This window comes from Bactrocera dorsalis, unplaced genomic scaffold (genome assembly GCF_023373825.1).
Source record: "Bactrocera dorsalis isolate Fly_Bdor unplaced genomic scaffold, ASM2337382v1 BdCtg412, whole genome shotgun sequence".
In the NCBI taxonomy this organism is placed as follows: Eukaryota; Metazoa; Arthropoda; class Insecta; order Diptera; family Tephritidae; genus Bactrocera; species Bactrocera dorsalis.
Window position 1 is genome coordinate 879 of NW_026038463.1, and position 14,998 is coordinate 15,876.

Genomic DNA, 14,998 nt, shown 5'->3' on the forward strand with positions numbered 1-14,998 from the left:
TATATTTTAATATTATTTCTTAAAAAAATTTGTACATTAAAAATTTTATACTAATTGAAAAGAATTTCGAAAAATGTTCGATTTTGTTTTTTTAAATACTTAAACATTACCTACTCCCTCGCCTGATTACTTTACATCACTACTGTATGCTGTACTGTTATGTCTTACTGCCATAATTTACTGAATTTTGTGTAAATATTCGAATATTTCTGCGACTCGCTTGCCAACTGTTAAAGTCAAAGTCTTTAAATGCAAACTTTTCCATATCTAATAGGCCGATGAGAAGAAGAAGGTTAAGAAGAAGAAGACCAAGGAAGAGGGAGGTACTTCTGAAACCGCTTCTGAAGCCGCATCTGAGGCCGCAACCCCAGCACCAGCTGCCACTCCAGCTCCAGCTTCAACCACTGGATCGAAGAGAGCGTCAGGTGGCTCACGTGGCTCAAAGAAATCGAAGCGCGCTGGTTCCAGCGTGTTCTCCGTTTTCTCGCAGAAACAGATTGCCGAATTCAAGGAAGTAAGTACCGTTTAAGTGTTATAGTAAAAACTTTTTGTTGATTTAGTTACTAATAAGAAACATTAAAAGCGAATCTATTACTAATGCCGACACTTTAAAAATTTGCTTCCTGCGTAGGCTTTCCAACTAATGGATGCCGACAAGGATGGCATCATTGGCAAGAACGATCTGCGCGCCGCTTTCGATTCCGTTGGCAAAATCGCCGCCGATAAGGAATTAGACCAGATGTTGGGTGAGGCCTCCGGCCCCATCAACTTCACACAATTGTTGACCTTGTTCGCCAACCGTATGGCATCATCCGGTGCCAACGATGAAGATGATGTTGTCATTGCCGCTTTCAAAACATTCGATGTCGATGGTCTCATTGATGGTGATAAATTCCGTGAAACACTCATGAACTTCGGTGACAAATTCTCCGCCAAGGAGTGTGACGATGCCTGGGATCAGATGGTCATTGACGATAAGAACCAAATCGATACCGCCGCCCTTATTGAGATGCTCACCGGCAAGGGTGAGGAAGAGGAGGAGGAAGCCGCCGCATAAACAGCGCTACACTCTACACTCTAGCAACAACACCAGCAAACAAATAAGTAAAAACAAAAAAAAATTATATATAATATTAAAAAAAATAACCTTTAATACAAAACACTAAGATCCTGTTTTGAAAACCAAAAAAAAATGTATCTTTACTTTTTTAAAAAAATAATTAACAACAACATACTTTGTGTGTAAACTTACGCATTCAGTTATTTGCCAGAAACAACCACAACAACTTTTCTTCAGTGCAAAAAAAAGAGCATTAAAAAATTAGTCCCTATATTAGTGTGCGCTATGAAGCAATGAACAGTTAACTGCAAGAATTGAAAGCAAAGCAACAAATGTGTAACGGCACGAAGAAAGTTTCGAAACAATTTGTGTATTGTACGCAGAGATGCGCCCCTCCACCTGCATCGCGCAACGGTTAGATGTCAAGCAACAACTGGCAGCTAGTTTTTTAGTTGATAATTTAAATTTTATAAAAACAACAAACAAACTAAAAAAAATACTAAAATATTATTTTAGCAAAAACCAAAAAAAAAAAAAAACAAATAAGAAAAATCAACAAAAAACTTTAAAACAGAAAACATTCGCGGATTTTTATTTGTTGTAGCAGTCCATTCAACCAACATCAAGCATAACAACAATTGTCCAAATTCTTTGCACACTCAATTTAGGGACGCGTGTTCTAAACGTCACACTTGGGTTTGTTTCAGCGCAGTTTATGGCGACAAGTGTAGGCCATTACACAATTATTAGTAACTATTAGCAACAATACACGTTTATTGTTATTAACTATTATTGCAAATAAGCTTAGTACGAATAGACAAACAAGATATGAAGTAGTAAAGAAGTAGGAAAAAAGGAAGAAAAAAGCACACTTAATCATTCACCAAAATGTGAAAATTTCTAAAACTATCACTCATCACTCACATTCAGCTATATAAATATTGCTTTTCGCCTATATATTTATTTTAACACATAAATGTATATATATGTACATACGTATCACCAAACCAAACCAAATATCGAAATGTACGCATGAAACCTAATTTATAAGTGCTTACCAAAAAATTTGACAAACAAGATCTTTAACCTTACACGATTTAGTACATATATTTAAAAAGAAAAATCTAAATGTTTTATTCAAGTTATATGTGTTTATTCATTCGAACCCAAACTAACCTTACTTTTGTTTCATGAAGTTCAATATTTAGCGTTATTATCCTTACCCTATCCGTTTATGTTACTTTATAGCGTTTAGTTTAGATTTATTAAGCCCTTACCCGATCCGTGTACGTTTTTTGAACTTCTATATATCTATATACTATATATTTAACGTTATTATATACACACTTATATAAATGTGTGTGTTTGATTTTGGCTTACTAACACGATCTTATGGGAAACGATCATTTAATATAACGATTATAGTTAAACTTACTAAACATTTGCGCATTACTTGCGTTCTACTTAACACTTTTTGTTCAAAACCCAATTGAAAAATATTAGTAAAATATATAAATATAATTTATTGCAACACTGAATCCATGCACTTATATGAATATGAGATGTTCTGTCGATTTTTGCAATTTAACAAAGACTTACATAAATATAGCGCAGTTTAATTCAACTGAGAAAGCGTTAAAGTTACAATTATTAATTATGAAACACATTTTCAACATTTTTAAAGAAATGTATATATTTATAAATATTTTAGCGATTGCATGTTTGCTTTTAGCAATTTTAAAATAAAATTTAAAAGTGAGACATCCCTTGGAGAACTTATACATATATATAACGAAACAAATATGAAGATGATATAAAAAAATAAAAAAAAAAAATATTTATGTATTCGAAAACAACATGCATGTTTGAACTTATTATTTACTCACATATATACTATATATACATATTGCATAACTTATGATGCATTCTATATTAATTTCAATTTAATTCAATTGTTCTGTTACTAACACGCAAGTATAGAGGAAGTATATTCATACATATGCTTTGCGAAAGCGATTGTGCGTTTATATACTATACTTATATATACATATATACGTATTTATATAAACGAAACATTTAACAATTTTGAAATTTATGCGTTAATAACTTACATACTTGTGTTTGTAAATATGTTGCTAATCAACGATTAGCTGTTATATGAAAAGAGAAAGAGCTTTAGGAAGTCTAATGATTATTCGCAACAAATTACAACCAAAATATATTTAAAATTCTACTATTTTACACATATACATTATTTTATAAACATATATATATATAAAAGAAACTATTAGTTATTATATGCTTGGTATATATTTACACATATTTGTATATGCCAAGAAAATGTGCTACTAACCAATTTTGAAACAAAAAATACATAAAAACATATATATTTACTAACCGCATAAAATACTCAAAAATGTTACACTCACATGCAAGCAAACAACGAACATTAATGAGAACAACAACAAAGTAACAGTGAGAAAAAAAAGTGTTTTATGGCAAACGTAAGTACATGCATATATAAATATGTATATATATATATAATAATATATACTTTTATATACAATAAATAAATATATATATATTATACTTATATACATAAATATATATATGCATGCACTTACCACAATACTAGTACAACAAGTACATAAAGAGCGGCAAAACCGAACGATGCTACTTTACAGTATCACGAATACTATCAAAAATACTCAACTCATTTAAACGAGCGCTCAAATACTTTGAAAATATCTATTTTATATAGAGCACATAGGCAAATAGATACGCACTAGTCCTATAAATGCTGATACCAACACAAACTAACTGTATATATATATATGTGTATAAACTGAGTAAACCTGTACGTATATACTAATGCTATGAACATTTTTGTGCAAATACAACACTGTTACTCAAACTGCAAACGCACAGTGTTTTGGCATGAACAGTTGGGAGACGAAAAACACAACACCCATAAAGTATGGTATATAAAAAAAGAATTTTAGGGCGTGTCAGTTCAAAAAGCACTCTATAGCTCTTGCTAAATAGCGATTTTTTAGAGTTTTTGAGTCTAGCGTTCTTTCGAAAATCTTAGAGAATTTATATAAACTATTTATTTACTCAATTGAAATATCCCCATACATATATTTCTATGTACATATATATGGTATATATATATACATACATAACATATAATGCATCTTAAAGGCATCTCTAGCTATTATTAACTCTTAATGACAAAAACATTTAAATATTTTAATTATAAACCCACAAAATGAACGACAAAATTTTTAAGTATATAAAATTATATATTAGTTTGTAGCTATTCATATATACTATATATATATATTGAGAAAGAGGGCTAAAATCATGACAAATGAATACTACTAATCCATATAATATAATGACTCTGACTTTTATAGACAAATTGTTATAAAAAAAATAGAAAAAAAGCAGAAAAAACAACAACAGTTGTAAAACATCCATCAACTGTACATAGAAAAATAATATGCAACGTTAACAATAGAGAAAAAGTGTATAGCAAAACAAGATGACTTCAAAACATAATCGAACAAAATACTAAAACAGGCTGAATAAAACAACTTAAGTCATCTATAGAACAGCAAAAGAAAAAAAGAACGCTTGTTTCATTTATATATCACTATGCGTGTGCTCAAGCGGTTGTGACGGAAAATGAGTTACTATTTTTTTTTATTTAAAAAAATTCTTAAACAATTATTTCTTGGAATTTTTTCGTAAAATTTATTTTTAAAAATTTTATTTAACATTTTTTTTGTAATTTTTTAAATTTTAGTTTATAATTAAAATTTTTTTCACAATTTTTTTTAGTTAAATTTTTTTGTATAATAATTTAAAATTTTATTTTATAATTAATTCTTTTTTTAATTTACATTTTTTTAATTTATAATTAATTTTTTAATTATTTTTTTAATTATTTTTTTCTTATTTTTTAATTAATTTTTTTTTATTTTATTATTATTATTTTTTTTAATTTTTTAATTTTATTTTTTTTTGTATTTAATTTTTTAATTCATAATTAATTTTTTTTTAATTTTTTTTTCTTTTGTAATTTATTAAATTTTATTTATATTTAAGATTTTTTATCTTAATTTTATTATTAATTTTTTTTGTATAGTTGCTTAACAGGTACTTGTACATACACTTTTAATGAGTACGAAAATCATTACTAAACAACTTGTCACGTCTTCTTCAAACTAAAAACGCCAAAAACTAACGCACAAAATTTTTACAATAACAATGTCATACACAATTTTCATTCGCTAGTGTATCACAAATCATATGAACCTATACATCTATAGGATCGATCAAAAAGATTGCGATGCCGCTGGGTAACCAATAATGGTTTAGGAAAGTTGAGGTGAAGGTTGAAGGTGACAAATATATATAGCCTAGGTGAAACATAGGGCCTTACTAAACAAAATACGAAAGTAATATAATTTGGCATAAAATCCCTGCTTCTTTGCCAATTAAAGATCACATGAAATATTTAGGTAGATTTATTTAGACTAGTGTAGATCGAAAGAGATGTTGAAAATTCTGTACAATCGAGAGCTTTTTTACCCTAGAGTTTGCAAAAGTAACACAACATAAAGACATTTTTCAGATAATTGGCTCATCCGTGTCGATCACTCGGTAGATCGCGATTCGGTTCGACTATTCGACGATTATTTTATAGCCACAATAACATGGTAATCTTAATTAAAACCATACCTGAGATAGTATTTATGAGTGGATTTTTTTTTCTTAGAAAAATCTGCCAAAATTTTAGAGGTGACAAAAGCCTGGTCTCTACAATTTTAAATATGACATCGAGATTCAGTGCACACCATGAAATGGATGTGAGCCAGAAGTTGTTGACCTTTTAGCAATTGAAGAAATATGTGACAAAGTTTTTTTTTGGTTTTTTTTTTATTCTAAACTCATTTTATACGAGTATTACCAGTACCTGTTAAGTTGTAGCTATTTTTCAATACTGAATCAAGTGTATACAACTTTTTGACTTCGAGCAATTTTTTATTGAGAGGTAAGTATTTCCAAACAATTGAGGATTTGGATTTGTTTTTTTGTCGATGAATTCTTAAAGGGTTCACATTTACTGCTGGGAATATGAAAACTGATGTAACATGGTACATATACACCCTGGAGCTTTATTCAACCAGACTAGTTAATTTAAACAGCTGAATCGATAAAAAAAATCCTAGATTGATACAACCATTTTTTTGTGTTTGTGTTAAGTTAGATCTTCATATAAAGGGTGATCTATTTCACGGGTTTCCTACCTTTTTAAAGAAAACAAAAAACACAGAAACTTAAAATTTAATGGATTATTTATTATTTAATTATTAAACAGTTGCTTTTTTACGACGGGAAAAATTTGTCTGACGATTTTTACCATGGAAAGGAATTGAATAGGGAGTTTGCTTCAAACTTTATATTTCCAATGGCATCATGCCTACGAAATCGTTGAAAAATTTAGGGAACCATTTTGGGTAGTCTACTTTATCGCGAGCACAGGTACTTGAGTTTCACAAAGCATTCTGGTAAGGTCTACACAGCTCTTTAGCAACTTACGCAAATTTTACTGATAACCTCAAAGATAATCTTGAGTGTTTAACATACGAAAGCCAATACACCAATGCGACCACTTCTCTAAGACGTCCTTAAAAGATGGTTCTTCTAATTATTCCACCTCTTATACAATATTAAATTTCGGCAATTAGTTTACTCCGGTTGAGGTGTTCATATGAAAATAGTCGCATGAAAGATGCAGCTGTGTGCCCATCATAATTTTTTAATTCATAAAAATTATCTGGGAGTCTTGTAAAAGCGAGTATAAATGTTGTATTTCTAACAAAATTTCGTGTCCGGAATCGTTGCGAAACACAAACATTTGAATGGTACAAAGGCTTCAAAGACTATTGAGTGATCGGTGAAGACATGTCTCGTTCTTCGACCTCTTCAACTAATGAAAATATTAAAAATGTAAAGGATATGGTGCTTAAAAATATTTAGATAAGTGTTAGAGAGATGGCAAGAGAGCTCGAAATCTTTCGCAAGTCTGTTCGAATGATTTTGGTGGATATTTTGGGTATGAAACGCGTTCTTGCTCGACTCGTCCCGATAAAGCTGACTTTTTTTTGCAAAAAGATTACCGTAAACAGGTCTCTTTGGACATGCTGCGATCATGCGAATTTCGATCTCACATTAAAGGAGAGCAATTTAAATAAACAAGTCTACAATTATCGAAATTTTCAATCGATCGAAGAGATAAACCAAATTCGCTGAAGGCCATGCCAAAAAGTGTTTATGAAAATTGTTTTGGGAACTGGAAAATAAATGTATTATATCTGGTAGGGATAGCTTTGAAGGCGACAAAATAAATATTCATATATAATGAAATATTTTGCGTTTTATTTACAATTTCCGGTAACTTTTTTGACACAATATAAGTGCTCCTGAATGCACACTAAACTACGTTTTTGTTTATTCATTGCATGTAGATGTTAAATATAAACAGTTAAAACAGCCATACTACCGGCAATACAGTAAGAATACTAGCAGCTTCGGTCAACCCACTTAAACAGCTGATTTCTTCAAAACCAGTTTCAAAGCGCGAAGTAAACCGCAGCGCATAGCAGAAGCGGAAGAGTACCACTTTCGTTACGAAAGCTTTAGCTCAACACACACCAAATGGCCAATTCTCTTTCAAACCAACTCGAATGCGTTTCAAGTCGACTTCAGCAGACCTGCTATGGCTTTGGCGAAGAAAACCAGATTTAGTTGTGCGTAAAACGTTAATGAGCGACTTTGCAAAGCGGTCAGCCGAGGCGATTTGTAGTGGAAATTTCAACACGATGTGATAGTGAAAGGAGTTTTTAATTTATTTTTTCAACATAATTTGTTTTTGTTATACGTTTGTGCAATATTATTTTTGCGCATTTAATATTAAACTGCGTGTAAATATTAATTTGATTTAAGTATTTGTAAATATAAAGTTGGTACAGAAAAACAAAATGAAGTCCTCAGGCAATTATGCATTGCTATTAGTCATCGCTGCTTGTATTTTGTCGCAAAATATTGGTAAGTAAATGAGAAAGCGAGGCCAACAAAACAAAGTACTGGAAAAACTCCAAGACAAACTTAATGCTTGGTTTCCTTTTCTTCGCATTTCTTTACAACTGTTTTACGCGTTCGCTTACTACCTCAAAATACCGTCGTTTTTTACTTATTTATTCGTAATCATGCATTGTACCCCACGCTTATTTTCCCTTATGTCTAATTTCCTCGTTTATCGTATTGTTGTTTTCGTGCGCATTTCGTAAATAGTCGGCGCACAACAGCTAATCGCGTATCTCTCTCAGCATGGCCTCCATGGTGAGATTACCTTCCGTCAAGCGAATGCAACGACTGTGGAGATCAACGCCAAATTAGAAACCACACTACAATACCCGGAACAAGTGTGGAGTTGGGGTGTCAGACAATTTCCTGTAGATTATACCGATATTGATCCAGACTCGCGTTGCAGTGTGGAGAAATTGGGCGCACAAATAGTGAATTTTGACGAACAGCTTGACTTTCTGATGTTGCCCGGCAATGAGTCCACCACCTGGTATCGTGATATGACTTTAATAGGTGAGAAAAATACATTTAAAAAATTTATTCTAAGCTAAACTTAAATTTTTCGGCACTGCAGATGAGAATGGTATTTGGGGCAAATCTCTCGTTCTAACCGAAGTCGGTTCGCATGCGCGCATTTGTGCCACCATCACCACCATTCAGATGTCGGTGGAGCATATGGCTGAGGCGCGTTTTAACACACCCATTGCGGGCTCTGTGCATTTTCGTTGGTTGGCGCCAGTAGATGGCGCACCCGGTGACACACTGATCTACTCGAATCTCTATCACATACAAGCACAACCGCCTAACGATGATCCCAGCAAACCTATGACACGTCATAGTTGGAAAATTTTCGTCACCGACATATTCAAAAATGATCATCATCGCACTGAAGATAATTGCAATTTCTTGCAATTGGTATTCGATCCACAAGGTTATGGCGAGAACAAGGGTATAGGTGATCTGGACGCTAGATTGGGCAAGATAAGTGTGGCGAAGAATGCTTTACAAAGGACACAACGCGCAGTTTATAGAGATGATAAATTTGTGTTGTTGCCCTCAGATTTATCTATACCGCATCGCACGCTGTACTTGGTGTTATTCGAGGATCAACATCCGGATAACTTTCTGGCATGTACACAAATTCGCCATGTGGAACCACTGACATACAAGTAAGAATAATTCCCTTTTTATGATGATCTTTTCATTGATATTAATACTTTTACTGTAGAACCTTCCTGAACTCTGGCGGTATTAAGGGTGAAATAACGTTTACACAACGCTCGCGTTTTGATCCGACTTTTTTGAATTTCACGCTCGAATCGGCTGGCAAACAGGCACGTTTTGTTAATCGCAAATTTGCCGAAGACGTCTCCGCATTTCGTATACATACTCTACCACCGGTGCCACATCGCAAAGGTCTGCCGAGTTACTGTGAATCCACTGGTGGCCTATATAATCCACGCGAACTTGAAAAATCTGCCATACCACCACCAGGTTTTGGCACACAAGATCAATATCCCACTGGAGATTTGAGCGGAAAATTACAAAGTCGCAATAAGGATTACTATCATAACTATTTACTACCAGGTGCTAGTTCAGAACTTAGCGGTCTGTACTGGGACACATTTTTACCATTACAAGGACTTAATAGTATCGCACACCGCGGTATGGTCATCTTCACTTATAATCGCACAAATGTTGATAACATTACTGAAAATCCATGGAGCTGTTCGTCTATAACACAATACCTTAAGAATGGTTTGTATCAGAAACCGATGTATACAGCGCAGGTGTTACTCCGTTATCCAGTCGTGGGACGCGTACTCTTTCGTCAGCCGGTTGAAGAGCCTTGGCAAGACACCACCGTCATATTTGAATACTTAATACATGCCGACGGGTCCACACAAAACAATACATTCGAACATCGTTGGGCCATACATAGTAATGCGCCGGGCAAAGATTTTTACGACTGGCAGAATCGCTGTCTTTCCACCGGAAATGTTTTTAATCCACACAAAGTGCAGTGGGGCAATCGCTCGCTTGATGACTATTGTAAACCACATTTGCCGACAATGTGTCGTGTGGGTGCGTTGGATACACGCGTGGGAAAGTTAACCATAGCGGGTGGAAAGAAAAATGCAGAGAAGCTGAGTCGTCTCATGTTTACGGATACGAATTTGCCCTTATCGGGTAGACATAATATATTAGGAAAGTCATTAGTAATCTACGATGATTTCGGGCCCGTAGCGCGCGGCGAACGACTGGCATGCTCTGTGTAAATAAAAACTTAAATTCAGTTAAAATTTTAGCGGAGATTTTTAACAAAGTTGCTATTTCTTTCAACAGCATTATAGGGCACTTTCGGCGCAAAGTAGTGGCCAAAGACTGGTATGCCAATGGCGATGAATTGACCGTTAATGGGCGCTTGGAAATCACACAGCAATCGGAATACGACATTAGCAACATCGAGGTACAGTTGAAGGGGTTAAAGGAGAACAGCGGCTATCACATACACATGGTATTGTATTAAACAGTTACGGGATATAAAATTATTTATTTACGTTTATGTACTTCTTTCTTGTAGACACCAGTTGAAGCGAATCTTGAATTTCCTTGTGAAGCCACCACACTTTACGGGCACTGGAATCCTTTCGATATAAATGTCAAATCATCACCGCCACCCAAGCAAGGCACAACCGATCAGTATGAAATGGGCGATCTGAGTGGCAAATTCGGTACACTCGATGAGCTTGTGCAGTACGAAGACGCCTATAACGACACAAATTTACCGCTTTTCGGTTACAACAGCGTGATCGGTCGTTCGGTGGTAATACATAAAAAGCGTCGAAATGCACGTTGGGCCTGTAGTACGCTGGAGCGCGGTTATAGCCCCAGCGAGGCGCGTGAGATACGTGCAATAGCTTCGTTTCATCATCCGACCGGCTATGCCTACGGTTATATCAAAATGACACAACTGATACATGTGGACGGTAGTCAATCGGAAACTGTTATCGAGGTGAAATTAAGGCATCCGGGCAAAAACGATCGGAATATGGTTTGTTATACAGTGGAATATGCTAAGATCGGTTATCGAATTGGGGAATATTTTTAATTTCAGACCCAAAATCACAACTGGCAGATATTTGTGAACCCGGTCGGTGTGGATGCTGCAGTCAAACCCACCATAACACGTTGTGTTGCCGGCGGTTATGTGTGGAACCCATATTATACCCAACTAGCAGATCCGTTAAATGTGCGAATGTTTTAAAAATATTTAATAGCAATTATAAAGTATTTTTTCTATTTTATAGCGTGATTTGTACGAGCAGGAATGTGGTCCCGATAATCCATTACGTTGCTATGTAGGCGATGTTGGCGCGCGACTTGGCACAATAAGTAAGAAATGTGATTTTTGAATGAAATCTACCGATATTCAAGTTTTTTGCCTTCTTAGACCTCGGCGTGGAGCGTGTTGTCCTCACAGACTCTAACTTTCCGCTTGAAGGACCTGTGGGAGCCATCGGTCGTTCAATAGTCATCTTTGGCCCTGAATACTCTTCGGAACGTTTCGCCTGCGCTAATATTGAGCCGGATCATAATGTTTTTAAATATGTTAATTTACAGAAACCACCGAGATTCGTTGTGTAAGTACTTTTTGATAAAAAATATTATAAAATTTTCTACTTAACATGCTTTGTTAGCGCACAATTTTTGGAAGAACTACGCTCGGTGATGGGTATTCCAGAATGGATGTTGGATGTGGACGCGCGTAAAACGAAGGAGTTGCATGGTGGCGCCTGCATTCAAATGATCATACACTTTAAGGGACCGATTGCACATCGCTTGGAATTGGTGAGACAATTGTTATTTTAAGCAAAAAAAGTTAGGTTTATTTTTAATATTTCTTTTAGGATATGTCACGCCTAATTGCTGCTGGTCGTTTAGATTCGCCTAGTCTGTTCATTCCCGGTTATGTGAACACCAAAAGAAAAGCCACCATTTCGTATAGAACTTGTGGTGTGCGGGATCCAAATGAGAAACGTAAGTGTAAAATTGTTATTTATGGAATTTATTTGTGAATTTATCAGGATTTTTGAATTAAAGAATAAGTAGTTTCCAAGAACTCAAACATGCTGATAGAATTTATCGGTTTTCGGCACTAGAGTCTCTTATGCGAAGATTGCTAAATTTTATTTATGGTAGATTAGTTTAGAAACATGTGAAAAGTGAATGAGAATTTTGTAGTAGTGTTCTAAGAATATTTTAATATATACAGGTGTTTGCTCTCCATAACTTAATTACGACTTTTTCTTTAGAAAAGTGTTATACACTCAGCACTATGTGAGAGAATAATAGTTCTGTCATAGGTATATAGGTAGGTAGGTTTGATGTCTGACACATCTCAATTCACATATTCCTCCCGAGACATTGTCAGAAAACCGCGACCGACTGTAGCGATTATTTTCCGATATTATCCTTGCATTCGCATGGCAGATTTTCCACAATCTACTAGTATTCTTCGTTTACCTCTCAACAGCTTCTACAGTAATCATTGTATGGTATCCCCAGCCTGCTGGCGTGTATCCCAATAAGACAATGACATGTTGGAACACCTACTAGACTGCTTATGTCATTCCATATTCCATTCATGTCACTTTTGTCGATTTGTTGAACAAGTCAGGGGATTTTTTTCTCCGAGATTGAACTATATCTAAGACATGTTAGTCAATTAAATATCTACAAGTAGTCTTAAGCAGACATATTCCTTCTTAATCGGAGTCTAATTGTAGAGTGGTTCATGTATTAGCTAATTTATCTGTTTCACGGCTGTCGGGAATATACTGAAATCCATTGTAGGTTATTCGTGAAATATGATATTAGATTAAGACATTATTTCACTATCTTCAATATTCTTCAGTGATTTCTAAGCCACTTGGTCTATCTTTGAAAATAAATATATTTGTTGTAAGCTCTCTCTCTTTGTCGCAACAAGAAGGTTTTCTTTATCTCCGTTTGGAAGACACCTCACTGATCTGGTAGTCGAACGGAACGTTGCGCCTGCGCTTATATTGAACCTAATGTTTCTGTGATTATAACTTTGTCCTTGTGCATTTCAAATCTATCCTACTTCTTCCTGGACGGGAAGGCAATATCCCCCGTATTTAATCCCCGACATTAAATTCACTTCGAAGTGATTACGAAATTCCGTAATAATGGGTAGATATGGGAACTTGCTAAGTACGAGTAATGCCTCTTATTACAAGTGACTAATAGGGAGCATTCCCTCAGTACGAGAGCCGACTTGGCTGCTAGTTGCTTAAAGATCATATCTTTGTCATACTCAATAGAATTTGTTGTTCATTCATGATGTACCCACAGTGTATAACAGTTTCCTCTCTGTCATGCTCATTAGAATTTATGGTTTACTCATTATGAGAGTGAACATATCCCACAGTGTATAACAGTTTTTTAATTGAAAAATGTTTTTGAAATTTTCTAAATGCAGTAATTAATAGTAGTAAGTTTTTGACTAAAAACTATTTTAATTCTATTTTTTTTTAATTAATGATTTAGTCGTCAAAACTATAGACCATATTTAAGTTCAAATAAAACTAATCATCCGAAAATAAAAAAAAATCTTCAAATTGATAATTGTCAAGTATTTTTACTTTAGAAAACTTATTTACATAATTTATTTATATAATCAGTATCTCAATATCTCAGTATATCATTTTCTTTAATTTATTTTCAGGTACTAAGACGTTTTACGGAAGTTTCACCAACCGTTCAAGTCGTTCGCTGCCAAATTACATATTATTCGTAATTTTGATTGCGCTGAGTTTATATTGATCTGCAATATTTGTTTACCCAAATACGCAAACACATACACACACACCTACTTGTACATATAGGCGAGAGTTGATTAAAAATCGCACCTTGTTGTATAATTTTTATATCATTTTAGTGCATAAAAGCGATGAATAAATAAACATAATTTATTTTTAAAACCAAATACTCTTTCTCTATCTCTCTCAACTGCTGCGCTCTGCGATATTTACAGCTTTATAATCTCTTTCACCACAATGCCGTCACCTTTCGCTGGTAGAGGCCGGTACGCTAGCCACCCCTAATTTGACTTTTCTCCCAGCCGCTTGTTGGAAATGAGTTCATTATTTTGTTGCTCAGCATTGGCATTGCGTCTGCGCTGTAAACGTGCGCCGTCTGTATCGATTGAAGAATGGATAAAAATTCTTTTGTGCATATCACGTCGAGTTCCAAGCGTTTGCCTGCCAGCAGCAGTTGTGAAAAGTCACCTTTGTAGCCAGCCATTGTGTGCCCAGAGAAGCAGTACAGCAAATAATTAACAATATTGGTATCAATAATGCATTGCGTTTTTCTAGCGATTTACTTGTGTTTAGCTGTTACGACTTGCAGTGCTACTGGACTTAGTGGTCCGTACCTCTTTTGGGGTCATCACAGTGTCATTAATTTGCAGCCACGCGCCCTTGTCGAGGCCAGCGAAGAAGATCTCACCAATTTATTTCAGGACACTAAGGCAATTGTGATTTTTGTGCGAAATACAACAGGACGCATTGATGGCAAGGCATATCCGCGATTTCAGCAAGTGGTGAAGTCCAATGCTTGGGCCTATTTGCCGCAACATTTTCTTGCCGCGGAGCCCTTTAATTACAATGCCAATATAGAGGTATGTACATACATATGTTCATATACATACTTATGTATATAAGTAGGAAAAATGCAAGAGCTTGTCAATGTTTG

At 34.6% G+C, this 14,998-nt stretch overlaps 2 protein-coding genes across 3 annotated transcripts; both read left to right on the forward strand.

The window, feature by feature from the left end:
- Nucleotides 1-274: 274 nt before the first annotated feature.
- LOC105231790 (myosin regulatory light chain 2) lies at nt 275-1,899 on the forward strand (the record flags this gene model as incomplete). The annotated part of the gene is given in 2 exon segments (XM_049462269.1): nt 275-514; nt 632-1,899. Coding segments are annotated over 2 exon segments (666 nt in total), but the record flags the coding sequence as incomplete, so codon positions are not given.
- A 3,277-nt stretch (nt 1,900-5,176) lies between these two features.
- Nucleotides 5,177-14,765, forward strand: LOC105231792 (uncharacterized). Of its 2 annotated transcripts, XR_007423703.1 has the most exons (13): nt 5,177-8,179; nt 8,426-8,731; nt 8,793-9,387; nt 9,447-10,493; nt 10,565-10,736; nt 10,803-11,273; nt 11,337-11,471; nt 11,530-11,614; nt 11,673-11,862; nt 11,920-12,070; nt 12,130-12,259; nt 13,971-14,566; nt 14,620-14,765. XR_007423703.1 is itself a non-coding variant. In XM_049462268.1 (12 exons), exons 1-12 carry the CDS (start codon nt 8,113-8,115, stop codon nt 14,066-14,068), a joined length of 3,447 nt encoding a protein of 1,148 aa, XP_049318225.1. In that variant the 5' UTR covers nt 5,177-8,112; the 3' UTR covers nt 14,069-14,765. The 2 variants fall into 2 exon arrangements, 1 of the variants encoding a protein (XP_049318225.1); XM_049462268.1 differs by having other exon boundaries at nt 13,971-14,765.
- The last annotated feature ends 233 nt before the right edge of the window (nt 14,766-14,998 follow it).